This window comes from Colossoma macropomum, unplaced genomic scaffold, assembly GCF_904425465.1.
Source record: "Colossoma macropomum unplaced genomic scaffold, Colossoma_macropomum, whole genome shotgun sequence".
Lineage (NCBI taxonomy): Eukaryota > Metazoa > Chordata > Actinopteri > Characiformes > Serrasalmidae > Colossoma > Colossoma macropomum.
Window position 1 is genome coordinate 39,231,776 of NW_023494788.1, and position 27,453 is coordinate 39,259,228.

At 40.1% G+C, this 27,453-nt stretch overlaps 1 protein-coding gene across 2 annotated transcripts in view; it reads right to left on the bottom strand.

Annotated features, from left to right (window-relative positions):
* Window positions 1–12,525: 12,525 nt before the first annotated feature.
* mgat4b (alpha-1,3-mannosyl-glycoprotein 4-beta-N-acetylglucosaminyltransferase B) overlaps window positions 12,526–27,453 on the bottom strand; it is a 232,561-nt gene continuing 217,633 nt past the window's right edge. For both annotated transcript variants that reach the window (XM_036569309.1, XM_036569310.1), the window contains exons 13-15: window positions 24,278–24,365; window positions 17,375–17,487; window positions 12,526–12,910 (exon numbers count right to left, since the gene is read on the bottom strand). In XM_036569309.1, coding sequence (XP_036425202.1) covers window positions 12,887–12,910; window positions 17,375–17,487; window positions 24,278–24,365 — 225 coding nt within the window. In that variant the 3' untranslated portion in view covers window positions 12,526–12,886. The remainder of the gene's footprint in view (window positions 12,911–17,374; window positions 17,488–24,277; window positions 24,366–27,453) is intronic.

Genomic DNA, 27,453 nt, shown 5'->3' on the forward strand with positions numbered 1-27,453 from the left:
GTTATTGTAGTGCCTCCCTCACGCCGTCTCTGATTGGCTACCGTCGCCCGTTTGCGCACGCCTCCAGAGAAATGTCAGATGCTGATTGGCCAGATCCTACGTCAATCAAGAAAAGCTGTCCCCACCTCCGACCTGAACCTCGTGGACGGCTGTGATTGGCTCGCCAGCACCGGGAAGTGCGTTCCTATTGGGTAGTAAACGGGAGGAGACGCGAATGGCTCTGAATCAAAGCCTGTTTGACTGAGGTTAAGAAACATTTCCAGAAATAACATTCGCAATAAATTAGGCTAAATCAGGATTTTACTAAATTGAATTTACTAATTTTGCAAATTTTCCACATAATTAAATCGTTAAAGTCATTCAGAGTGGTTTGATGGGGAGCAAGCTATTCTGGATAAAAGGCAGAAATGTTCTCAGCTGTTCTGACAATAAGAGACATTTAACGCTTCTAAAATATAAAAGGAAGCTCAATATGTCACTCAGAAATGGACAGTTTTATGTTAGTTTTGGGAGAAGATTTTTGTCCTGAAACCTGTTTTTTTTAAAAATCATTTATGGCGGAAAGATTGTCGCACCGGAAGGCAAAATAGTAACCAAATTAAACTTATTTCCTATTTACAGTTATTTTACTGTTATCAACATTACATTTAAACCCCCAGAAGACGTGTGTAGGTTCACTGGTTGTTTTGGGTGGCAAATAAAATGGCTGTATTTGCATCGTAGACATTGTGACCCCTGGTTCCTATTACCAACATATTGAAGAAATCAGAGTTGACAGATTTCTCCACAATGAACCATTTCACATCAAACCACTCTGAAAGACTTTGTTTACTATGATTAAATTATGCAGAAATTTTGAAAAATCATTAGAATTCCCCTTTAATTACCTGTGATCACACTGCCTTTATATACAGCTAATATGGCCATAAAATACCCTCAGGACACTGAAATTAGCCTTGAATATACATACAATTTAAATGTTTGACTGCAGCCAACTTAAACTACATTCTTAAAAAAGATGGTTCTTCAAGGGTTCTTTAGTAAAGAAAAGTGGTTCTATGTGGAACCATGAACACTCATGCGTGATTAGAGGGTTCTTTGCATGGTGAAATGCTTCTTCAGGTTGATAATGTGCTGCAGATGGTTCTATACAGCACCAAAAAGGGTTCTTCTATTGTTACAAGCTTTACATTGTAAAAAATAGCAGAACCCTTTTGGTGTTATTTAGAGCCCTTTTCAAAAAGGTTCTCTGTAGAACTGTAAGTAACATATTTTCCATCAATCTGAACAGCTTTCATGATGCAAAGAACCATTTAATCATGCAAAGGGTTCTTTGAGTGTTCACAGTTCTATATAGAACCATTTTCCTTACCAAAGAACCCATGAACAACCATCTTTTTTGAGTATGTACTGCAAGGCTGTATGAAGGAGTGGGTCTGTGTAGTCAAAGCTTCTCCTCATGCTTGGCGTTTCATGACTCTTGGTGAAGAATCAAAGCAACACATTTACACCAGTTCCACCCTCTGCATGTCATCGCTGTAGCTGATAGTCTGTTTAATGATATTAAGAGCCAAAATTCTTTCCCAAGGGGCAAAAAAAACAGTTACATTTTGAAAGGATTAGATGTGTGCATATTCAGTCCATTAGCCAGTTTCAAAAGACAATGCAATTGCTTATTTAGTCAAAATATGACAAAATATAGTTTAAAGAAAGTGTAATTTTACCACCATAATGGCTTTTGTCCCCAGTTCAGGTGGAAACTAATGTTTGGGTGTTACCTAAACCTTTAAAATCCCAGGCTTATTACATACCAAAGGCTTATTAATCAGTAACTACAGGAGTTCGGTGCAAACTGGCTGAGCTATTCTTAGGTTATAAAAGAGTGTAATAAACCTTTGGGCCTACCAGTGAGCCCTGGCCATTTAAGAGGTTAAAGTATTACAGTTTTAAAATCTGTATCAGGTTAGGATAGTTTTGCATGTTTACATTTTCATGTATGAGCTACATAATTCACTACTTTACAGCTAAAACTATCAACTGTGAACAGATGAGGGGAAATTTGCCTTGAATCACTTAAAATTGATTCTTTAGGCAAAAAACTAGCATGACCAAGTCATTTATTTCACATAAGACCTTTCTAATGACAATTTAATCATAACTAAAGTAAGGTCTGTTAGCTCCGAATCACTGAGATGGAGTTAGCAGATGAGCTGTACTAGCTAATATTCGTAGCTAAGGCTAGTAGCAGCCAAAACAAGGGAAATGTGCTGACATTTAGCGGTTCAGTCATGAAGTAATCTTAGGTCACGTTTTACCTACAGCACCCTACCCCCATTCTCCCTACTGTGTCCGTTAACTGTAGGTTACATTTTCTAACCTCATTATTACCCAACAGGAGCGGTCAGCGTTAGCAAAAGGCCACTTAGCATACTGATAAAACCTGTGCACATCTGATTAGCATTGTAGTTTCTAAGAGATACTTCTGCTAAGACACAGTGATTCACCCCGGACTAATGAGTGGTTAAGGTCACACTTTGCTTATTGTCCTTTCCTGAATGCTGGTATTCTTCACACTTAGCCCAACCCTGATGTCGCCCCCCCACCCCCGTCCTGTGGGAAAGAGCTGGTATCACTGGGTGAACTGGAAGGCTGAGATCAGGGAAGCAGATAAGACCTGTTGGTTTTGCCCACTCTTACACCCATGGAGTGCTGCTATAAGCGAAACTTTACTCTAGTTCTGCAGTTATGTTCTGTTTCTATTTCTACCAGCCAGCCCCAATGTGAGGTTTTATGTGAGGGAGAGCAGGACACAGTCTAGTTCTGTATTTTGCTAAAAGTTCTTGAGCAAATTTTTGTAATGAAGTTACTAAAACAAATCTCTGTTAGAACAGCTTTGCTTTGATCCTCTACGGTTTGTGGACAGTTCAGCCAAAGGTGGCCTGAAATGCTACAACTTCTTGCAATTTGAGGAAAAATCAAAATCATCTTTTAACCAAATGTGAGGGCATAAAAAATACATAAAAATGCATGCATCAAAAAATAAACAAATAAATAATAATAAAAAAAGAAAAAGGAAAAAACATTTACTTTTAATGTAAGTCAATGGAACCCGACGTCTTTCTAAGTCATTTTGGGCCGTTTGTTTTGGTCCATTCATCATGAAATTTACACATAATGTAAAGAGCAACAGACATTTTCAAATTATGTCAAAAACTGAAAACTGGCAAAAATGGAGATACACAATTTTGTTCCAACAGCAGCGATATGATTAGTGAAAATTGGGCTGGGTCCGAAACTGGCAAATCTACTTTTTATTGTAAATGGTAAAATATCAGAACGGTAAAACTGAAATGTATTTTATTTGCATCTTCCACAGTCCGTTTTTGATGACTCTGTAAATAAAAGTTTTCTCTCTTTGTTTACTTTGGGGGTTTTGGTTGTAACAGCCTGTTAAAAGTGACCCCACTGTGTGGAGGTTGTACTTTAGCTCTTAAGCTTTAAGAAAAGTGCTATATACAGGCACTAATAGGCTCATGAAAACAACATAGGTGATACTTTTACGACAAAAAATCATCAATCGAAAGTAACTATGATTTAAAAAGGTCATTTCATAGTCCAAAAACAGTGAATCAGACTTCAGAGTGAATCTTTAGCAATTTTAGATGACGCTGCTATGAGATGTGAAAAGTTTTTTTTTTCTTTTTTTTTCACTTTTTTAACCTTTTTAAACATTAGAAATCCATGTTACCTCACAATAGGTTGTGCCCAGCTTTCCTGTACATGCAAAAAAGTTGGAGAAGGATAAGAATTTGAGAAATGAATAGGAAGAAAGAACTGAAAGGAAAGAACCAGAAAGGACTTTTTCTGCCTTCAATTCCTGTCTGAAATATCGTATTTACGAGATGAGCGCACATGAACGCCACCGCAATGTCGTACTTACATTGGAAACCGGAATTTTTCAATGAGCCCAGAGTTTCCGAGTTGAGGGTGTGTCAACAAAAACGTAGTGATAGTCGCTGATAAACTGGCTGTATTTCAGTTATTAATCAGCCACATCCTTAAGACTGCAGGCTGAAACCATCCACACATGGGAATGCAGATAGAAGCACATCATTTGTGATACATCTACATGCATAAAAACATTAATCTTCTCATCAACATCTTCTGCTCTTCACTCTGTTGCAGTAAAGCAGGATACACAGACTCTCTTTAATGACAGAAAAACAAAGTAAACCAAAAACATTACTTTCCAGTGTATCTGTCTCATTTCCAACCAAAACTACCTGAACACAAATCTTGTCACACTTATGACCTCCGAAGTCACAAGTAGGAACTTCGGACGAGGACTTGAAGGCAGCATTTAACCTTAGAACTCTTCATTCATGCACAGAATAAGGAAACCTATGGAGGTGAAGCAGATTTAAGCAGCTTTCATGAGAAGGCATGGAATCCGGGGGGGAGGGTAACACCAAGCCTACACGACCCTCCCCATGGAGGTGTCAACACAACACACTGCAGAGGATCCTCAAACAAGAGGACAGTGGACTATTATTTAGCTTGAGGAGGTCAAAGGTCCAGCTGTATTTATGGTACAACAGGCCAAAATGCCCATGCAGTAGGACGAGTCCTAAAGACTGGGTAGCATTTAAGCTGTTACCAATACTGACACTGATACCATTAATCTGATACCAACTCCCGAACGATACCCTCTCTTAAATTACAACCCGAAAGAGGGTGTGGCTTAAACCAGAGACGGGTGTGAGCTGCAGGAAGTGAGCATTATAAACCTCAATGAATAACAGACGACTTAAGAGGCGCGGGCATTAATGACATGCATAAGGGATGTAATTTAGACAGCCAATCATCAGTTCAGGGTTATCATAAACAAACACTATCACTAAAATGACTACAGTCACTTCTAAAACAACACTATTTAACGCTTGTGTGGTGTTGGGGGGTCTTTGGAACTCATTTTCAATGTTTACCAAAAGAGAAAATGAAGTGATTTATTATTATTTCAGCCTCAGATTCTCGGCCTTTGCTCATTTTCTGTGAAGAACATATAAAATAACCCATTTTCAGTGTCTTCACTCTGTTCACCCCCCACACATTTATATTATTTATATTACTTTATATTACTCTGTTCTCCTCCTACATGGCCTGTGTATGTGTGTGTGTGTGTGAGGGTGGACAACATGGACAGGCTGCTGACTGGCTACAGCTGCTAAAGGAGAACCCTACACTGGCCACTTGTGATATTTTAAACATCTGGTATTTTTACATAAATTGTTATGACTGTATTGATTTAAAAAACAATAATGCAGTGGGTCCAGCAGACCACTGAGTAACAAACACATCAACACCTCACAAGGGTTAATAACTGCCAGGATTTCACAATATTTAACCATAACGTTTCATAGTTAAATACTGTTTTCCTCATTTCGTTGTGAAATCATCTTGTCTTAAGATGTTTTTTGTAATATCAGTGATAACTACTGTGAGGCTGTTGTTATGGATGTGACAGCAATTTAGAGTTACAAACAAGAACATTTTATAAAAACCTTTTGAGTTTTTTATTCTGATGATTCAGGTTCTGGTGTTTAAATGACTTTCAAAATGTTTTTCATTAATTTATGTGTTTGTTTGTTCCATTTACACATTGAACAGTTAGACACTGACAAAATGTATATAGTTCATTGTGTTTGCCAGAGTTTTGGCATTGTGCTGCAAATTATAAGCAAAGTTAAAATGTCTCTAAAACATATTTGCATTTATGAAAATGCATATTTAAGATATTCTAAGCATATACAGTGCAAAACATGGTGAAGAAATGTGTTCATCGATATTGTTTTTGCAGTCTAAGATATTCTATTTAAAAGTAATTTTCAATACGTAATTTTACAGTAAATTACTGGCTACTGAGCTGCATTAGTTTTACAGTTGTTATGCAGCAAGAGATTACTGTATTTAACAGGAAACTACTGTTTTAATTACAGCTTATTACTGTAAGTGTACTGCAGCATTACAGCATAATCTTGTGGCGCAGGTGACTGTGGTGTCACAGTGCACAGTTGTTTTTTTTGCTGTTATTTACTGTTAATATGGTTCAGTACATTTACTGTAAAAGTAATGCAACTAGTAACCAGCAATTTACTGTAATGTTACAGTAAATATTTTTACAGTGTAGCGGTTGGGACTTAATTGTAATAAAAATAAAAATGAGTTTTCAAACACACACAGACACACATACACAAAACTACAGTGCTTAAAAGTATACTTTAGTACTAAAATAGTACTATATATAGTGTTTAATAGTACTAAAGAGTATATTTACTATACTGGTACTATACTGGTCAGTGTATGGAGGATAGTTAGGAAGTTACTTCTGTGTCAAACCTTAAATAAACAGGAAATGAAGATCTTTAGGGAAAGCCAGCAGAAAATAGTCTACTGTTGTGCTAATTTAGCATCGCTAAACTTATCAGAAGAAAGATAACAGATCTGGAATCAGGACCCAGTTTCAGACAAAATATTCACCATGATACTAGGAATTAAAGCTGCAATTAGAGTAACACTATGTAGGATTTGGGGATTTGGAGACCTCTCTGGTGGAAATGTGTAATTGCATGAAACAAGCAGAACAACATTCTGTAATGTTAGTTGTGCTTCGGACCCCCACAAGGGGATAAATCTGAGTTTGGCAAGTGCGTTGAAAAAGTATTCAAAGACAACTCGGTAAAAATCTTAGTGAAGGACGTGTCTTTCGAATATATGAGTTAACGATCTACTACTGTCATCATATCTTCATCAGTATAACGTTAATTTTGCAACTGAGGCCCAAATATCGAGCCGGACCTTCTGTTATATGTAACACGTAAACATGTAAAGACACCTGATGTGGTTTGAAATCCGTCCTGGTGCCTCTGACTTTTACATGATTATTTCAGGCTTTACAGAGTGACTCTCAGTGGCGCACATTGACCATGTTTTAGCCTGTTCTTTTCTCTCTATACTCAGTAATGCTGCTTCTTTCAGTTGTAACAAAACATATTCCATAATGCTGCTTTAAATAAAAGCCTCACTGAAACTTTTCCTTTTCAGAAAATAAAAAACTAATAAAAAGGTCAAAACTATCACACTTAAAAAAAGATGGTTCTTCAAGTGTTGCTTAGTAAAGAAAATGGTTCTATATAGAACCACAAAAACTCAAAGAACTCTGCATGATTAAAAGGTTCTTTACATCATGAAAAGGTTCTTCAGACTGATGGAGAATGTGCTGTAGGTGGTTCTATAGAAACTTTTTGGAAATGGGTTCTATATAGCAGCAAATTGTTACAATGTCAAGCTTGTAACAACAGAGGAATCCCCTTTGGTGCCACATAGAACTCTTTTCAGAAAGGTTCTATAGGACCAACCCTTTCACAATGCAAATAACTGATGCAGGGTTATTCACTCATAAAAAGATGGTTCTTCAAGGGTTCTGTAGGAAAGAAAATGGTACCCTTGAAGAGCCGCCTTTTTATGAGTCAATAAGCCTGCATCAGTTCTGATTTTAGAACAGCACTTACTGGCTCACACTGCTGACAGGACTGACTGCTGAGGTACTGAAATTTAGTACTGAACTACACAGAATTGTAAGTAATTTGGTCGACACCATGAAAGCACAGAATCCTGATACTCAGCGGTATTTGTTGTTAAAGTGAAAAAGCCCTCTGGTGTTCAACACTAACAAATATAAAAGATTTCATATTTATCCCTTGTGAGGTGTTGATGTGTTTGTTACTCAGTGGTCTGGTGGACCCACCGCATTATTAATTTTTAAATCAATACAGTCATAACAATTTATGTAAAAATACCAGACGTTTAAAATATCACAAGTGGTCAGTGTAGGGTTCTCCTTTAGCAGCTGTAGCCAGTCAGCAGCCTGTCCATGTTGTCCACCCTCAAACACACACACACACACATATAGACACAAACACACACACACACACACACTAACAGCAGGCCATGTAGGAGGAGAACAGAGTGAAGGACACAGCACCTCCACACTTTTACTCCCCGCTGGTTCAGCCAACACCACATGTGTAATATAAATGTGTGGGGGGTGAACAGAGTGAAGACACTGAAAATGGGTTATTTTATATGTTCTTCACAGAAAATGAGCAAAGGCCAAGAATCTGAGGTTGAAATAATAATAAATCTCATCATTTTCACATTGAAAATTGGCCCCACAGACCCCAACACCACACAAGGGTTAAATAACTTCAACATTTAATAACATTTAAAAAAAGCATCTTCCTCAGGCTCTGTTTCAATTTTGGCTTTATTACAATTCACAGATTGAATAGAAGAGAACATCATTAAATATAGTTTATCTAAATGATACAAAATACAACACAATAGCAATGCATTCCAGTGCATTTTACAATCTTACAAGGGGGGAAAAAGACGTTTGTCCTGTCACTTTGCTTTGCGGAGGGGGGGGTTACTCTAATATATTTTGTTTGGCTAGCGGTAATCTCTCCAGCTCTCAGGCACCCGTCAGCCATCTCTGTGGCAACAGTGGTGCAGCGACGACCAACTCTTTTTGGCACGAGCCCTGTTGAGAGTGAGCAAATGTTTGCATTGACTTTCAAATGCATATTAAGTGAATACGGAGGCCTTTTGTCTCGGTACTGCGAGACTGTGGCTTCTGTAATGAAATAACAGGCTGAACTCAGAGTGGATGAAGACAATTTGCATGGGGATCACACAGTGCTGTGTCCGACAAACGAAAGGCATCCTTGACCTCTTCACTGTATGTTCAGACCGATCTGAAGGTTGAGGCTTCCAGCAGGATTTCTCAGTAAATCTGAAGAACGTAAAGGGCAATATCACGGAAAATCATTGAATTTCTCACTTTTAAAAAGCCTGTCATGGTATGTAAACATTGCTGAAGTTTCAAGACATACAGTTCACTGCGTAGACGAAATATATTCAAACTAGGCTGAATAAACAGTCCATTTGGAATTTTTGTGATGTCATAGATCCGCCCATTCAGCCTACAGCAGTTAAGCCCCGCCCATTCACACTGAAGTTATGCAGAGTGTGATAGTCTGGACTGCTTTTTGAATGAGGCACAATACAGGACAGCCAGTCAGCTCTGATGTCTCTACATAGATGAGTCTCAAAGGGGAATTCCATCGATTTTTCAAAATTACTGTAATTTGGTGGTTCAGGTGTAAATAAAGTCATTCAGAGAGGTTTGAAGTGAAAAGGTTCAGTATAGAGAAACTTACTGACTCTGTACAGTGATGGGGAAACAGAGGTCACGATGTCTACAACACAAATATGGCCATTTTATTTACTTTCCAAAACCACCAGTGAACCCACACGTCATGTACAACAGTCACATATCTGAAAAAACAAAATACATTTTAAGCCAAAACATTATCACAAAACTGTTTCAAAACAATGTGTCAGACATCAGGCAGTGCCTTCGTAACTGCTTATGTATTAACTTTTCATGAGGGAGCTTTTAAAGGCATTAAACTCTTCAGACATCTGGTTCCTATCACCACCAGTGTAAACAATTCTCTCTGTAGGTTTCTCTAAAATGGAACATTTCACATCAAACCACTCTGAACGACTTTGTTTATATCTTAATCATTTAATTATGTAGAAATGTTGAAAAAATCAGTGGAGTTTTCCTTTGAAGACAAAGGAGCAAAAGCAGACTGTTTAATTGTAAGGGATCCAGAGAGGCTGGACATGGATTTGAAATGAATTTATGACTGTTTTTAATACATAAATCCATGTGAACGTCCTAAGTTCTAATCCTCTTCTTGGATAGACTTCGGGTTTAAAGGAACACTTACGGTTTTCTATCTAATGCAAGTACCACTTTACAACAACACAACTTTATAAAGAGTTTTTGAATGGCTTAAAATTTGCTAATTATCATTGATTAGGTCATAACTTCAAATTATTGGTAACACTTTACCGTAGGGTGCTGTTCATAAGGCTACATGACAACTATATAAACGTGTCAAGACAGCTGACATAACCCTACATAAATATAAAGGCTTATTCCAGCAGGTGTCATCTGTCATAAAGCCTACTTTTACTAACTAAGGCAAATGTAATCTTTATAGCTACTGAAACATTTTAAAACATTAATGTAGATTTATGTCAGTGGTCTTGACAAGTTTATATAAGTGTCATGTAGCCTTATGAACAGTAACCTACAATAAAGTGTTACCAATAATTTTAAGTTATGACCTACGACCTAATTAATAATAATTAACAAATTTTAAGCCGTTCAAAAACTCTTTGTAAAGGTTGTGTCGTTGTAAAGTGGTATTAGATACCAAATTATTAATAAGCACTTATAACATACAAATAAACAGGGTGACAGTGGCCTATTATATGTGATGAATCTGAATATCTGAGTTATGTAGAAGATGTAAGAAGTAACCAATCAGATCTGAGGTTTAACAGTACAGATGTATGTGGGCTCACTGGATGGATTCATATCCATTAAAACCATTCACAAACCATCCTTCATAAGGGGGGTCTTATTGTAAAGAGGTACCCTAATTTCTGTCTGTGAAATCAGCAGCATATGGTCATTTACCACAGACAATCATTCTGATGTTTTACCTGCACTTAGTGGAAGAACAAAAAAGCCATTGACTGAAACGTTTATTAAAGAAGCTAAACAGACAGATGCTAAAGCACCAACCTGCTGGCTTTTATTATGTTTTGAGCTGATGGCTTTTCTGCTCTTTTCTCTGGGAGATGACTATCCATAGTAATAATCCACAGGCTACAGATGCAGAAGATAAAAAACGCTTTAAGTGAGAAATCTTGCTGTGTGGAACGCTCACCAAGGAGAAGCTTCTCTGACCCTGAGATCTTCCAGCTTCTTAGGCTGCGTTCACATTACCAGGCTGAAGTGGCACAAATCCGATTTTTTGCCCTAATGTGACTCAGATCTGATGTTTTCAGGGCAGTGTGGACACAAATCTGATCTGTTCAAATCTGACCTGAGCCACTTTCGTACGTGGTCCTACATCAGATACGTGTCCGATTTGTGGCCGTCTGACCTTAAATGACGCTCAGATCGGATTTCATGAGCCTTTTTTCACTGCGCGTGCGCCATCATTCAGCGTTACCATGGCAGCCGAACAGAACAGAAAAGCAGCTCACCCACTTTTTTCTCCTTCGTCTGGCTCTAATAATGAAGCTGAGAGCTGATCAGAGTTAATTATCTTCTCAGCGAAGCTCGTTCTGCTCGTTAGTTTGTGCTGATGATGAACGTGATTCATTAACGTGACGTTACTGAGTAGGATGTGCGCATGAGGGTCATTTCAGGACGCCGGTTCGGTTACATTAATGACAGATTTGAGTCACTTACCTAAACGAGTGTGAAGAGATCAGGCCATGTCAGAGAGATCAGATTTGAGCAAAAAATCAGATTTGAGTAATGAGGCTTGTAATGTGAACGTAGCCTTTGTGGCTCGACCCCTGACCTCGACCTTGTTTTAGCACTTCCAGTTCTTCTGAAAACATACCAGCAAAGAAGTTTTGGTCAGCCTAGTTTAGATTCCTGTCCTGCCTGTTGATCAGCACTGGTTAAGAAGGTACTGTCTCTGTGATGATCCGGCCAACCTGGACACCAAGCCTTTACTCTGAAACAGCCAGATTTAAAGGTTTCGGCTGTTCAAATACGTCTCATTTCTCTCCTACAGTCTTTCGTATAATGGAAAAAGATTCCCCGTGATCATAGTAGCAGTTACATGCTGTGAACTGAACCTGAAGAAGTGTCACTTTAAGGCATGAGGAACGTAATATCACACTGAAAACAAAAGGATTCTCACTGCAAGGGCTGGTGAAAACTGTTCTGCCGATAAGACCCAGAAGCCATTAAGGGGTCCATGTAGGCTACGGTCAGTGATGGTCCAGTCTTGGCCCAAACTGCATAGACGTAACTTTATTATCTGTTTCTGGTGGGACGTCTGTTTGCCTCGTCTAATTCGATCACAGAGCCTGTGTCTGTTTACGCTATCATTTTTAACCCAATCTACTGGCAGCTCACCATGCTCTGCTTCACTTTCCTTCACTTTAAAACAAACTGATAGCGGAGGGAGGGAAAAAGAGCAGTTGTACATCTGACCTCTGTCAAAATCTGATCTGAATTCATCAAAGCGCCGGAAGATCTGCTTTTTTTAAGGGGTTGATTACATTTCCTCAATATTCATAGTTTTCATTGTTTCCTTTTATTGCTTATAGTTTATAATCCTTCAGATTGACATTTTGGGGGGGTGGGAGGGAGGGAGTTCACTCTAGACGTCTGCACACACAAACGCACATTTATTACGATTATATCTGTGTGTATTCGTAACATGTGTACGCATCATAATAACTACGTTTGATTCGGAATAGCAAACCCTCCACCGAAAATCAGTCGCCTATTAAATGATAACAAAAAGTTGGCAAAAATCATTGTCTCGTATAGGAAAACGAAAGAGTCCCCCATTCCAAAAGCAGCATTGTCGAAAGTCAGAAAATTTGCCATTGTCAAAAAGGGCAAGATCATCCAGACAGAGCCCGCTGACAATATACCAGTGTAGAGTCACTGAACCATGAGCGTATTTACACATAAATTACAAAAGACAGCCCCACAGTCTGTCCATCGCGTTTTCCTCCCTCCTCCGCTCGACTAGTCAGGATTACAGCTGGCCTTCTCTACTGTTACCCTGCAACGTCAGCGGGGCGCCAGCAGGTGACGCTCTTGGACCAAGCTAAAGAAACTCTGAGCCGATGCTCAGGTGGAGGCGCTGGAAAGACACCGTCCTGCATCGAAAGGCCCAACAAAATGGTGAGGTATTGTGGTAGGCACCCTTCACTCGGCTTTCTTGATGAAAATCTGTAAAAAAAAGAGAAAGTTTAATGCAATAAAGCAGTCCTGGAGACCCAAACTCTGCACAATATAACATTTTCCTGCCATAGCGCACACAGAACAAATCAGGAAGGGCTTGTTAATTAGCTGATTCGTCGAATTAGGTGTGTCAGAGCAGAGAAGACATTATAACATATAGTGCAGGGGCACTCAAGGACCAGGACTTGGGACCACTGGTTTAATTCAAATAAGAATATGGACAAATACGAGGGAAATGTAGCACTTCCAGTTTTTCCTGATACAAAGTCACACTTAGACAGACTGCAAGAGAGTTTAACTTTCATTGTTTTCATTGTGGACTGTCAAAACAAAACCATATATATATATATATATTTTACACTTAGAAAACCCAAGTAACCCATTATAACTGTGAACATTTCAGTTGAAACAGGTACAAAATGACTCGGTATGAAATCTTATTATAGCAACATAATTTCTTTCTTCTGTCTATAAAGCTGTTGTTTCAAAAATACAAGATTTTCCTATAAAAGTGCCGAAAAGCATCACTGAGTGCACGGAATATGGGTTGTAAGAGTTGAGACAGGTCAAAGCAGGTCAAAAAAATAAATAAATCAACTTTCTAACACTCCTCTCTTACTCACCCCAATGATTCACTGACTATTTTAAACACAGACTTATTATTCAGTTCTCAAACTGAGCGTAGGGAAATTAAAATGGGCTTAAATATACACCCTTAGCATTTAAGAGGCCATGTAAAGTCATTGATGTGAAATCTGGGGTTCTAGAGAAACGTTCGGAGTAGAGGTGGAAGGATTGATCGGCTACGTATTGGTATCAGCTAATTTGCAGCCTGAATATGTGATCGTCGATATTTCCTGAGAGCTGATTAGTGACATATACACACTTATACATAGCAATTTTGAGACCATCTCACGCTCCACTTTGCGTAGTTCCAGTTTATGTCTGTGACACAGTGTTTAAATATAAATATAATTATTGCATTTCACTGAAATACCTCACTGAAACGTCTCTTGAACTTGAACTCTTGAACGTAAAACATACGAGCCATATTCTGTGAGTTAAACATTCCTGCAGCCCTGCGTGAGGCTCCTTGGTCACAGGACCCTGAAGTTCATTGTTCACATGATAGATGGAAATACAGACCTTTTGACCGCTGACTACAGGACTAAAGGCCTATTCACACAGTCTGATTTTTTTCAGATGGAAAAAAAAGTTTTAAAAATGAACACACACACCGATCAGGCATGACATTATGACCACCTCCTTGTTTCTGTGCTCATTGTCCATTTTATCAGCTCCACTTACTATATAGGTGCACTTTGTAGTTCTACAGTTACAGACTGTAGTCCATCTGTTTCTCTGCATACTTTGTTAGCCCCCTTTTACCCTGTTCTTCAGTGGTCAGGACCCCCATGGACCCTCACAGAGCAGGTACTATTTGGGTGGTGGATCATTCTCAGCGCTGCAGGAACACTGACGTGGTGGTGGTGTGTTAGTGTGTGTTGCACTGGTCTGAGTGGATCAGACACAGCAGTGCTGCTGGAGTTTTTAAACACCTCAGTGTCACTGCTGGACTGAGAATAGTCCACCAACCAAAAATATCCAGCCAACAGCGTCCTGTTGGCAGCGTCCTGTGACCACTGATGAAAGACTAGAGGATGACCAACACAAACTGTGCGGCAGCAGATGAGCTATCGTCTCTGACTTTACATCTACAAGGTGGACTGACAAGGTAGGAGTGTCTAATAGAGTGGACAGTGAGTGGACACAGTGTTTAAGAAACTCCAGCAGCACTGCTGTGTCTGATCCACTCAGACCAGCACAACACACACTAACACACCACCACCACGTCAGTGTTACTGCAGTGCTGAGAATGATCCACCACCCAAATAGTACCTGCTCTGTGAGGGTCCACGGGGGTCCTGACCACTGAAGAACAGGGTAAAAGGGGGCTAACAAAGTATCAGAGAAACAGATGGACTACAGTCTGTAACTGTAGAACTACAAAGTGCACCTATATAGTAAGTGGAGCTGATAAAATGGACAATGAGCGTTGAAACACACTGAGTCTGAAACTGACAGACTGCGACACTGCATACTTTTTATTAAAGAAGACTGTGTCTCTACCTGATCTGGGTCCCCTGCCTGATCTGCACCGCGCATGCGCACCACTGTCAGCATGCACAGAGCACATTACTTTTACCGGCACTGCCCGATCTGTAGTGCTGATGTGTAGTTAAGCTGTAACAAAAGGACCATATTCTAAAGCAGTATTTGTGTGTGTATGTTGAACACAGAGCATTAAGGTGTCATTATCCACCTGAGCCATTTTGCTTTGTGTACAATGTCATTCTTGGCCTGTATTTGCGCCACAATAACAACAGCTTGAACACCGCTGGGCAAAATATAGGCTCAATCTCAAAAGGCTTTCTACGTCCTGTGTAGTGTGCACTATATAGCTCATTATATATTGGTTTCTCCACACAAACAGTGTAGTATGTGTCCAAATAAAAGCCATTTATATTGGGTCAAAGCTGCACAACATCCTATGATTAGTGCACTGTTTCGGGGGAGAATCCCTGTGCAGTGCACTATATAGAAAGTAAGGAGCCATTTGAGATTCAGCCACAGAGAGGCTCTCATGCTAAACCACAAATGATAGTAATGATAGCGCGGTGCAAATCGGGCAGAGGATGCAGGTCAGGTAGCGACAGCCTGCTCTACTGCTGTGTCCGAAACGGTCACCTAATCAATATACCTTACATTTAAAAATCTGGATAACTATATAAAACACTATTGTAGGGAACAGAATTGGTGATGGTAGTGAACTATTTCGGACCCTACGACATACGGGTCTGCTCATAACTGTGCGGCAGCAGGTTTCATCGCATAAACACTATAAACATCATGACCCCAGTCCATTATAACCACTGAGTCTGACTGCACACATCAGAAGAGCTTACTGACATCTGTAACAGGTCTGGGTAGAGCTGGGCTCAGTAATCCTACTCTGAGAAATTGTGTGTGAATCTTCAAATCAAATAGCGCAGTGCATTATGAGGATCACCAATCCACTAGGGTACATCGGTTATACACTACTTATTGCGGTGCATTGTGGGACTGTTTGAATGCACTAGATCTTTGCACTACGTTTTTGGACACCACTACAAAATGGCAGATCCCCAAAATAGTGCACTATATAGTGAATTTCGGATGCAGCTTACTTCCTGCCCTGTACGGTTGCATTAAAATCAGGCTGACCAATCAGAGCTCCGCATGGCTGCAGCCCAAACAAACGTGCGTCAGGATGGCGGCAGAACTCTTGCTTGAAACAGAGCACAAAAGCAAATTCTGACTAAAAAAATGCAGATGTTATAAACAACATGTGCCGGACAAGAGCTAGAAGGGTGTGAATGATGGTGAGCACATTACAGAACCAGTATTTAACTGAAGTTTATTCGCTCCTGTTTAATGAGAGGAGAAACACGTGGAAGCACAGCCTCGAATTCCGCTACTGAACTGTGGAAATACCTGCAGAATCTCTCCATATTCAGCTGTAGCTCTTGTAAGGGGTGGTGTGACTCCACGTGCTGTTGTCTTTTTAGTATAAGGAGATGTACCTAGTGTTTATACTGTTTAGTTGCAGTGCTAAAAAGAAAAAAAAGTTTTCAGTGTGTTTAGACAGAAAAACGCTTGGTGAGAAGTTCCCACTACGTTAAAATCGAACATGTATTTTTCATCCCAAAAAAAACGTACTTGGTGTGAACAGTTCAGCCCCGCCCTTACTCGGTATCGGCTACTGGCCAATAGCACTGAAAGGTGATTGACGATCTGTATTGGCCCCAAAAACACTGATTGGTCCATCTCTACTTCTACAGCAGAATTGTACAGAGTGGTGGTGATGGGAACCAGACGTCTGAAGAGGTTAATGTCTCTAAAAGCTCCCTCACAGGAAGTTAATATATGGAATGGTTATAAATACACAGCCTGACACCTCAAAACATGCGTAAAACATGTAGTCGTGTGCAAAAGTATGAATGTGGACAAATGAAATCGTCGTAAATCTTAAAAAATAAGCACTAATATTAGTATTAATATTAGTTCATTAATATTAATTTTAGTGTCTATTTTTTAGGATGTACGACTATTTCACTATCCATTCTGGACAGTAAATAAAATGGCTATATTTGTGTTGTAGACATCATGACCCCTGGTTCCCATCACCACCACTGGAAATAAGGGTTTCTCTGTATTGAGCTATTTCACATCACACCACTCCGAATCACTGTTTACATCTCACCCACTGAATTACAACAACATTTGGAGAATCAGTGGAATTCCCTTTTAGCTGCAGTCTATTTGCTCTCTGCAATGCGTCCTGGTGTGGTCAGGGCTTTGCTGACAGTGAGAGAAAACCTGGAGAATGAGCAGCACGGTGGTCACACCTACCTCGCTGAGAATGACCCACACGGGAGAGTCAGTCGTTACCGAGAGCCGCATGGCCTCCAGAGGCCCAAACGAGGGGTCCACCTCCCCCTCCGCTATCCCGTTCTGGAACTTTCCTACAGAAAAAAGCAGAAGACATGAATGCTCCCCAGACTTCACAGGACAATTTTTATTCCCATCACAATAACAAGACTGTTCTAGTATGTACCATTTCTCCATACAGTACCAGTCAAATGTTTAGGCACACTCACTCAAAAGAGAGGTTTCCTCAATTTTTTCATTTTTACATATTTTTTTATATTCTTTTTATAAAACAAGACATAGAAGAAATCAAAACTTTTTTATTTTAGCTCCCCTTTGCCTTGGCTTTCTCTCGAACAGCTGCATGAGGAGCCACCTGAGACACATCTCCAACAAGACTCTGCATTAACTTCACTGTTTAGACCTGCCTTAGAAATGGATTTAAATCTTTAAACGTCCGCGCACGGCCCACTTCAGTTCCTCACACTCATAACTACAGAACATATACATTAGCATTACAGTAGCTACTGAATAATAAGTGTTAAGACCCCATTATACTTAATGAACCCCCTCTTATGCATTCAGACTACAGTGAACACATTCAGAAACACTGTGAGACTTCAGTGATGTCCCCTCATTAAAATGTGCCGCAAGAGTAGTCAGGCCGTGTACATTTGCCACAGTTAAAAATATCAGCCCGTGTGCTACAGTGTTCTTTTATCACTGTACAGAAAAGCACAACGCTGCCTTTATTGTTGGACGCGCTGATGTTTCTGAGGTTTGAGTGAGTTTCTTCACACATTCAGAATGGAATTCAGATCGCTAAGGGCTTATTACTGATTTGTTTCGCCAGAGAGGCAATAAAAGACAACTGAAGCGTGAAGTGTTTTCGTATTCCTGTGTATGCTTGTTCAAAATGGTAACAAAAAATAATCTGAATCTTTGGTTTTGTCAGATTATGTTCTTTACATATCCAAGTAAATGTGACTACAGCATTGAGAAAACACATTATTGAATGTGAAGAGTAAACTAAAAGGCAGAAATAGGTGCTTTTTTATCCGAGTAGGCCTTTAGATTAAATGTCTTCAAGATGATGAAAGACAGACATTCAATTAGGTGTGTCCAAACTTTTGACTGGCGCTGCGTAAACAGTAAAAGGTGACAAATGTCGGGGGGTTGATGAAGTGTGGGGTTTAATACTGTGTGTTTGGAGTGGATGGGCAGGCTTGCGGTCGTGCAGGAGCTGAAGCTATCGCATTTCTGATGAGGACGGGCGAATAGGAGACTGTGCCAGACACCGCTGGCCCATAGATCCTCATATTAATTGATTCTGTCGAAAAATGAACCATTGCCAGCGTAATATCGATCCTGACCCGGAGACAAATTTATGAATGGGATTGAGTGCCTATTGTAATTTATGATGTCGGGAGAAGTCTCTTAATTTAGAGTCCAAAGCCAGCCATGCGCCACTCAAAATATGAGCATTAGCATTAGTGTAACACGTATGTGCATAGGCAGAAACACGCATGTACACACACACATGCTGAGAGGACTTTAGCAGGGAGCACTTGGTTCTCTACTCAGCTAACTCTCTTTACATTAATGATTTATAATGCATTCAAGGACTGGCCACGGTCCAGGACATGAACATCTGTATAGATTATATGCTGCACAACAAGGTGTCTGAGGGCAAAGCTTGTGCTTTTGCAAAATATACACTCTTAAATGGCTGAGGTCTCATGGGCTAATAACTAGAATTTTGACAGAGACTGAGCCATATATATATATATAAATACACACCGATCAGGCGTAACATTATGACCACCTCCTTGTTTCTACACTCATTGTCCATTTTATCAGCGCCACTTACTATATAGGTGCACTTTGTAGTTCTACAGTTACAGACTGTAGTCCATCTGTTTCTCTGATACTTTGTTAGCCCCATTTTATCCTGTTCTTCAGTGGTCAGGACCCCCATGGACCCTCACAGAGCAGGTACTATTTGGGGGTTGGATCATTCTCAGCACTGCAGTAACACTGACGTAGTGGTGGTGTGTTAGTGTGTGTTGTGCTGGTCTGAGTGGATCAGACACAGCAGTGCTGCTGGAGTTTTTAAACACCTCAGTGTCACTGCAGGACTGAGAATAGTCCACCAACCAAAAATATCGCTTCGTATGAGCACTAGGGCTGTCAAGATAATGGAATTTTAGCTGACGATATATTCATATCAATATGTGCTTAATGGTTTAATTGTCTTTTCTTTTTCATTCTATGCAACAAGTCTAGCTACGTCTACAACATACTGTGTACTCATTCAATACAATACAATATAACGTTACAACACACTGTGATGTTGTACCAGCCCAGGAAACAGACAATTAAGTGAGTTTATAGCTGTTTTATATGCTCGTCTAGCCTTGATACCCACCTCAAACCACTCTGTCATACTTTCATTAAGTTTATTTAAACAATCTAAAGAAACTGCTGCCCACGCATTCAACACTGCAGTCCACAGATTATTCACAATGGTTGGATTTTTCTTCTCAGTGTATCGCTACCAGTCCTGAATGGGCTAAACACCAGCATATCACACATGTGAGCAATTCTTTTTGATTGCCTGTGTAACAGACTACTCACCTAGCACTAAATTATATCAGGAGTCTAAGGCCCCATCCCATTTCAACCCTCACCCTACTAATTAGCGCTTAGCCCTCTGTTTTGCTCGTTCATGTCTAGGGGTAGGGTGTCCCAATTCTTGTTGAGATAGAGGGGTAGGGTGAAGTGTTGGGGCTACAAGGCCCTCCAAACGGAGGTTTTTCCAGAGACACTCCAAACAGTGATATGAGGAAAAAAGAAAAACTGGCAAGATGACTGAGGAAGAGACCAAAGAACCCACACTGGTGAGTATTTTCTGTTAGAGAGTTATGATAACCATTTTATTGTCTTAGTTTAACGTCGATTCAGTGTATTATGGTCCTTTTCTTCATAACAAGCGCTAAAAAATTGCTAAAAGTATGCTAATGTCTCGGTAGCTAACTAGACGAATTTCCTGTTCCACCTTAAGTAGTCCAGCAGTTCTGACGCCTAAAATGTAACTGCTGCTCAATTTAAGGTGGAACGGGAAAATTCGAACAAGAAGCTGGTGAATATCTGACCTCAGCTTCATATCACTGAAGAATTAGGGGGGGTGATAATAAATGATTGCCCAGCAGTGAGGAGCTGAACTTTACCCTCCTCTGCTGTCACTGCAGACTGGCAGGGTCGCCTACAGAGCAGCGCTGGTAGCTGTTAATGAAGTGATGCTCTTTTTATTTGAGGGTCCCATTTCAGTGGGAACATTTCAACCACTACCCCTGTAACTCAGTTTAAAGGGGCAAGGTGACACTCGCAAACAAGGGGGAGGGGTAAAAAAAAGAAATGGGATTGGGTCTAAAGGCTAAAATACAGCTCCTCCAGTGTCTGTGAATCCTGCTATCTTTCCGAACTACTGACCAAAGCACTGGCCAGAATCTTGACAGCAGCTATTATTAACCCTTAATTGTATGCCATTAATATTTATATAATTATATACTTTCAACCTGGTGAGAAATTAATTGCCATGTTTTAACCATTTTCTAGCACCTTCTTAACCCTCAAGTCATGTTAATGTAGATAATAAAAGCATGTTGTAACTTTTCATTAACTTTTCTATATTAATATGGATTAGCTTAGATTCTTTACTGTCCTCCAAAGAGAAAATAGTAGTTTTACAGTCGATGTACAGAAATCAGACATTAGAAACTACATAAACTCATATAGACACAAAACAAACCTAAGTACAGCACCAACATGAGGCCTCTGCATCAAGACTTCTTTTACAAGCCAGCATTACGGAGCAGGATTTCAGCGGGGGGTCTTGCTAAGGGCTGATATGGCTGGAGGTAAAAACTTTCTGCAATATGGACTTTTTATACATGCTAATGTTCTGTATCTCCAGCCTGATGGAAGTAAGATGAAGAAAGAGTGCAGCGGATGGTCGGGGTTGTGCACTGTTGTAAAACAGCCCTATTGTTTAGGTCTGACAAGTTGTACGAGAGGAGGCCTATGATTTTTGAGGCAATATATGATTCGTGACAGTTTGTTGATGTTTAACACTTTTAACATTGTGAAGAATCAAGCTGAACGAAACAGCATGATGGGCTCAATTATGCTTCAATGGAGGAGTCAGAGTAATAAAGGTGCTACATGTGTGCCTTTAACTTTCTAATAACAGAAAGTCTGCTGACATCTCTTGTCAAGGTCCATTACATGCTGGTCAAAGCTTATTTTATTGTCCAAGGTGCTTATAACAGTCTGCCACCTCCACATCTTCCTCCCTGATGGTAACTGGACTATAAACAGTGCAGTGGGAGTTTGGCGAGCTGGTGATCATCTTCCTTGTCTTTAAAACGTTTAACTGCAGATGATTATCTGTACACCTTTATACAGCATGATTTAAAAAGATTAATCCGATTTCAAAGCGCCATATTTTTACAACCGTGAGGCGCCTAGGAACCAATCACAATCCAATTGAAAGAGGGGGTCACAGAGTTTCTGACTGGCTTCCTTCAGTCTGTGAGGAGATGAGACCCCTGAGCAGAAAGCGTTCTGCGTTCTCCACTTCAATAAGAGTGAATCCGTCAGAACTGTGCAGTGTGATTTTCGTGGGCAGTGAAGGTCCAACAGCTCAGAGCGTTCGGCGTTGGTTCCACAACACTGGATGATCTCGAAATCGCACTGAAAGAGCCGCGAGTGCAGCGACACCCGACATGCGCAATCGAGTATGGAATGAGTTTGACTATGGCGTTGATGTTGTCTGTACAGCTGGAGGAGGTTCATACTGAGACATTGTACAATTACATAATAAACTTTATGCTCATTTAAACCATTTACAGTTCACTGCATTGATCTGTAAAGATTTACAAGTGAAATAAATCATTTTGAAATCGGATGAATCTTTTTGAATCACGCTGTATGTAAGTTCTATTAATGAGCTGGTATCTCACTGAAATAAGTGGAGGAATGATGTCAGCAGTGTGGATTACAAACTATCAATCGATTCCTCATTTGTGTAGAAGAGGAAATACTTTATTATATTTGTATTTGATGTAAAGGCTTGGGGGTGATCAATGAGATGAGCCTTTATGTTCCTCCTTGTAAGGAGTTTTTCCACCTTCCAACTCTCTCATGGATACCATATTTGGCCGGTCTCTCTGTAATGGTACAATCATCAGCAATGACCTTATCTGAGGTGAGCGAGGCCTGCAGCTCCTTAGATGTTCATCTAGGTTCTTCTGTGACTAGATCACAGGTGTGCTCTTGGAGGAACTTTGGTAGGCTCGCCACTTCCGGAAAGATTCCCCACTGCTCCAAGTTTTCTCCATTTGGAGATAATGTTGTACGTGTCATATTGACACGCTTCCCTCTGTTCCCACTGTCTCTGCCTCCCAGCCTCTGAACTACATTACCCAGAACCCCACTCTGGATCACATGACCACCAATCTCCTTCACATGACTCTCCAACGTTCTGCCTCACCTGACTACTGATTACACACGCCTTAGTATTTAAGCCAGGGCTTAAGCTTAGTCATGTTGCGAAGTATTACCTTTGTTCACACAGCCTAACCGAGCTTTGTATTTGTCTGTTTGCCATTTCGTGGATGACCCTCGCTTGGTTTGTTCTTTGACCTTGCCTTCTGCCTTGCCCTTTCAGTACTGTTGTGCCTGCTGGTTCGACCCTGTTTCTGTTTTTGGACTTTGCTTTTTGGACACCCCTCACTGTTACTGCTTTTGTGTTTTGGCTTTTGGCTTTGGACTGGCTGACTTTGATTTCAGATCCTCCCTTTGTTAATAAACCCTTTTTACTTAAGTGGGGTCTGCGAGTGTCTGAATTTTGTCCGAGCCTGACACATATCATAAAATTTCAAGATATATTTTTCAATACACAATACATCACAATGTTTATTTTTTCTGACGTCTGATCAGTTACAACAGACAAACTCAGCCCACATTTTAAAAATACTACCAAAACTTTGAATTCTGTTATTTGTAGCCAACATTTCACACACTGTGCTGCACTGCATCCACATAAACAGGACTAATTATGCTCTCTTTGTAATCAAACATGCAGCTGGCAAGTGGTTTTACTGTGGAAGTACTGATGATGTCCACAATATGTTCAGAAAAGCAAATTGTGACATATTGTGATGTAATTTATCCTGACAATGATAAATACTGTCATATGCCCAGTAAGATAATGGCTCTCACTGTGTCTCGCTGGAGCGCCAGAGCCTTAGAAATGGTTTTGTAACCCTTTCCAGACTGATATATTGTTGCTTGTTGAGACCTTTTAGCCTGTTCCACATTGCTGGCAAGTTTCTAAGTGTCTAAGTGATGTCTAGAATCAACAGAGCCGGTCAGCAATCAGGTCTGGGTGGGTGTACTTTAACTGATCCCAATTATCAACTAAATTTGGTTAACTGATTGAATGAATAACTAACTAATGGGGCATTTATATACTTTTTCACACAGGTTTACTCAGGTTATTACTGTTGTATATTAAATTTTGTCTGAAGATTTAAAACAGTTAAGTGTGGCATATGCAAAAAATAAAAGAAATCAGAAAGGGGCAAATACTTTTTCACACCATTGTATGTAATGTATTACGCAATTATATTTAAATAATATAGTATAAAGCAAATGTGTATCAAAGCAGCACTAATAACTCTAGACCTCTCAGGATTGCAGTACCTGAGGAGTTACAGATGGCTGAGGGCTTAAATGACAGATCACAAACACCCTGCAGGTATAAATACACTGACATTTAGATCTATATCTTTAGCTATTTCTGCAGCGGCGGTTTCTCACCTATCCTAATGAAGCCGTCCTCCGTTCGCTGGTACTTGGGCGTTCTCTCCCTTTCCTCCTTCAAGGCCTCTTTTTCTGACTGAATATTCTGAGAAAGAGAAAAACGCAGGTTAAATTACTATAATCCTAAATATTCAAACGATCATCTGCAATTTTACATCCATGGCGAACATCTAGAGACTACTTTAAGTGCTTGACCAGTCCAAAAGTAATCAAGTCTCTATGTAAGTTTAGTGTTCAGCAAGTCACAAATTCATTCAATGCACCTTTTATTCCCCTCTTAAATGCAGTGAATGTAAAGAGTAAGTAAATACACCGATCAGGCGTAACATTATGACCACCTCCTTGTTTCTACGCTCATTGTCCATTTTATCAGCTCCACTTACTATATAGGTGCACTTTGTAGTTCTACAGTTACAGACTGTAGTCCATCTGTTTCTCTGATACTTTGTTAGCCCCCTTTTACCCTTTTCTTCGGTGGTCAGGACCCCCATGGACCCTCACAGAGCAGGTACTATTTGGGTGGTGGATCATTCTCAGCACTGCAGTAACACTGATGTGGTGGTGGTGTGTTAGTGTGTGTTGCGCTGGTCTGAGTGGATCAGACACAGCAGTGCTGCTGGAGATTTTTAAACACCTCAGTGTCACTGCTGGACTGAGAATAGTCCACTAACCAAAAATATCCAGCCAACAGCTTCCTGTGGGCAGCGTCCTGTGACCACTGATGAAGGGCTAGAGGATGACCAGCACAAACTGTGCAGCAGCAGATGAGCTGTCTGATGCACTTGTACCAACACAACACACACTAACACACCACCACCACGTCAGTGTTACTGCAGTGCTGAGAATGATCCACCACCCAAATAGTACCTGCTCTGTGAGGGTCCATGGGGGTCCTGACCACTGAAGAACAGGGTAAAAGGGGGCTAACAAAGTATCAGAGAAACAGATGGACTACAGTCTGTAACTGTAGAACTACAAAGTGCACCTATATAGTAAGTGGAGCTGATAAAATGGACAATGAGCGTAGAAACAAGGAGGTGGTCAGAATGTTATGACTGATCAGTGTAAGTTAGTAAGTTATTTATTATTACATGTTCACTTGTAAGCATTTCTAAAGCCTTATCCACAGGTTTCTTTCTCAGCGCCAACATAACAACCCACAATTCATGCATGAAACAAGCATAAAAAATGACAGCGTCTTAGCATCTAGCAGCCTGATAACCTGAGGGATAAACCGTCCCTGAACCCACCCTCAGGATTTAGTCTCAACACTGCAAAAACCTCCTCCCTGATAGCAGAGGAGAAATCTAAATATAGAATGTGGCATTATTTATGATAGTTTGTGCACCACCAAGACAACAGAGTAGTGCAAATACTAGAGGTTTAATGACACACATTTTCAGGTTTGATGCAATTTTCAATGCTTCAATTTTCGATTCACTTTGTGAATTGAAAAGGAAACATAACCTCTGCAGTGAACCATTTTAAAAATTAACATTTTTTGCAAATGTTAGTGCACAGATACTCCATATCTGTTTAATTAACTTGTTAGGCCTAACATGACTTGTTAGGACTTGTTATGCAAATTAAAAAACTGTCATTAGAAATCGTCATCTGATAACAGCGCAATATATTATCTGTCTCTTTGAGCCTCACGCTAACACTTCAAAACAGGCTTGAGGGTCTGAAAGTAAAGATAACTGATGCCTGCGAAGTAGTGAAAGGCTATAAAAAGTTATCAAAGTGGTTTCCACTCACAATTTCCCCTGTTTGAAATGTCATTAAGAAATGGCAGTTAAGGGGAACTGTGGAAGTCAAGGCAAGATCTGGAAGACAACTCTCAGGCTGAGCTGCTCATATGTAGGCCAGAAAGGCAAAACAAAACCCCCATATGACAGCAATGGATCTGCAACAACAGGTCAATGACACAAAATAAACCTCAAAATCCACCATAAACTACTTCAAGAAACGCAAGGTGAAGCTTTTAGGATGGCCTCATGGTCCCTTGACATGAACATCATTGAAAATCTGTGAGTAGATATTAAACATGCTGTGCATGCAAGACGACCAAGAATATCAGAAATAGAAATAGAGTGTTCTGTAAGGAAGAGTGGGGGAATATTTAACACAAGAACAGAAAGAAGAAGACTCCTCTATGACTATAAAAAGCATTTGCAAGCTGTGGTACCTGCAAAATATTAGCGTTACTAAGTGCTGACTTAGTAAGGTATCCAAACTTTTGCCCGACACAATTATTGTTATTTTTTCTGGGTTTTTTTAGTGATCAAATATAAAGTGACGATGTGGTGACAGTCTTAAAAAACGGTTAACAAAAGTTGTGTTTACTTCTTTTTACTTCAAAAATCAACAAATATTTGGCTGGATTCAAACTTTTGAACAATTGCATGCTACACAGATTAGCTTGCCTCAGACTGAATTGGTACACCAGCCTTCTAAGAAAAGCCCCCAAACTCAAAACTCCTAGAAATTCCCCCCCCAAAAAATCATTCATTCAAGTCATTTGAGTGTGCATGCAGAGCATAAGCCCCGTCCCCTCTCCGCCCCTTTGACCCCACACACAGATGCCTAGTTTTGATCACTGCAGATGTTGTTCACTGTCTGTAAATAAGAGACACTTGGACATACAGTTTCACATTTTCCAAACCAAAACTGTCCACAACTGACAAAGTTCTGTAAAAAAACCCACCAACCCACATCATCAAGTTCTAAATCCCAGTAAAACAAAATCATGTCTGAAACTGACCTGAACCGGCCCCTCATCACTCAACACGCCAAATAAAACCTGATATTTATAATGATGACGCTGGTTACATTACACTGTGGCTAATTTCTACTGGTTAAATTACAGTGTGGCAAACAGCTGTCAAAAGATCAAAGCACATAAAGGAAAAAATAATATATAACATAATATATAACAATATATACTTGGGAGCCCCCAGATTAAAGATTAAAAGCCAGGCCCTAATGCTGACAGGCGTGTCTAGCCCCTTTTTAGGGGTGCTCAAGCCTCTCTGATAAGCAAATGTTATCATCCACTTTCTCTCTCCGCCCTGCTCTCCCCGAAGCCGTGCAGTAACTGCGCTGAGCGCGTGCAAACGCGCACACACGCGCGCACACACACATACACACACATGCACTAGGGCCAGTTACAG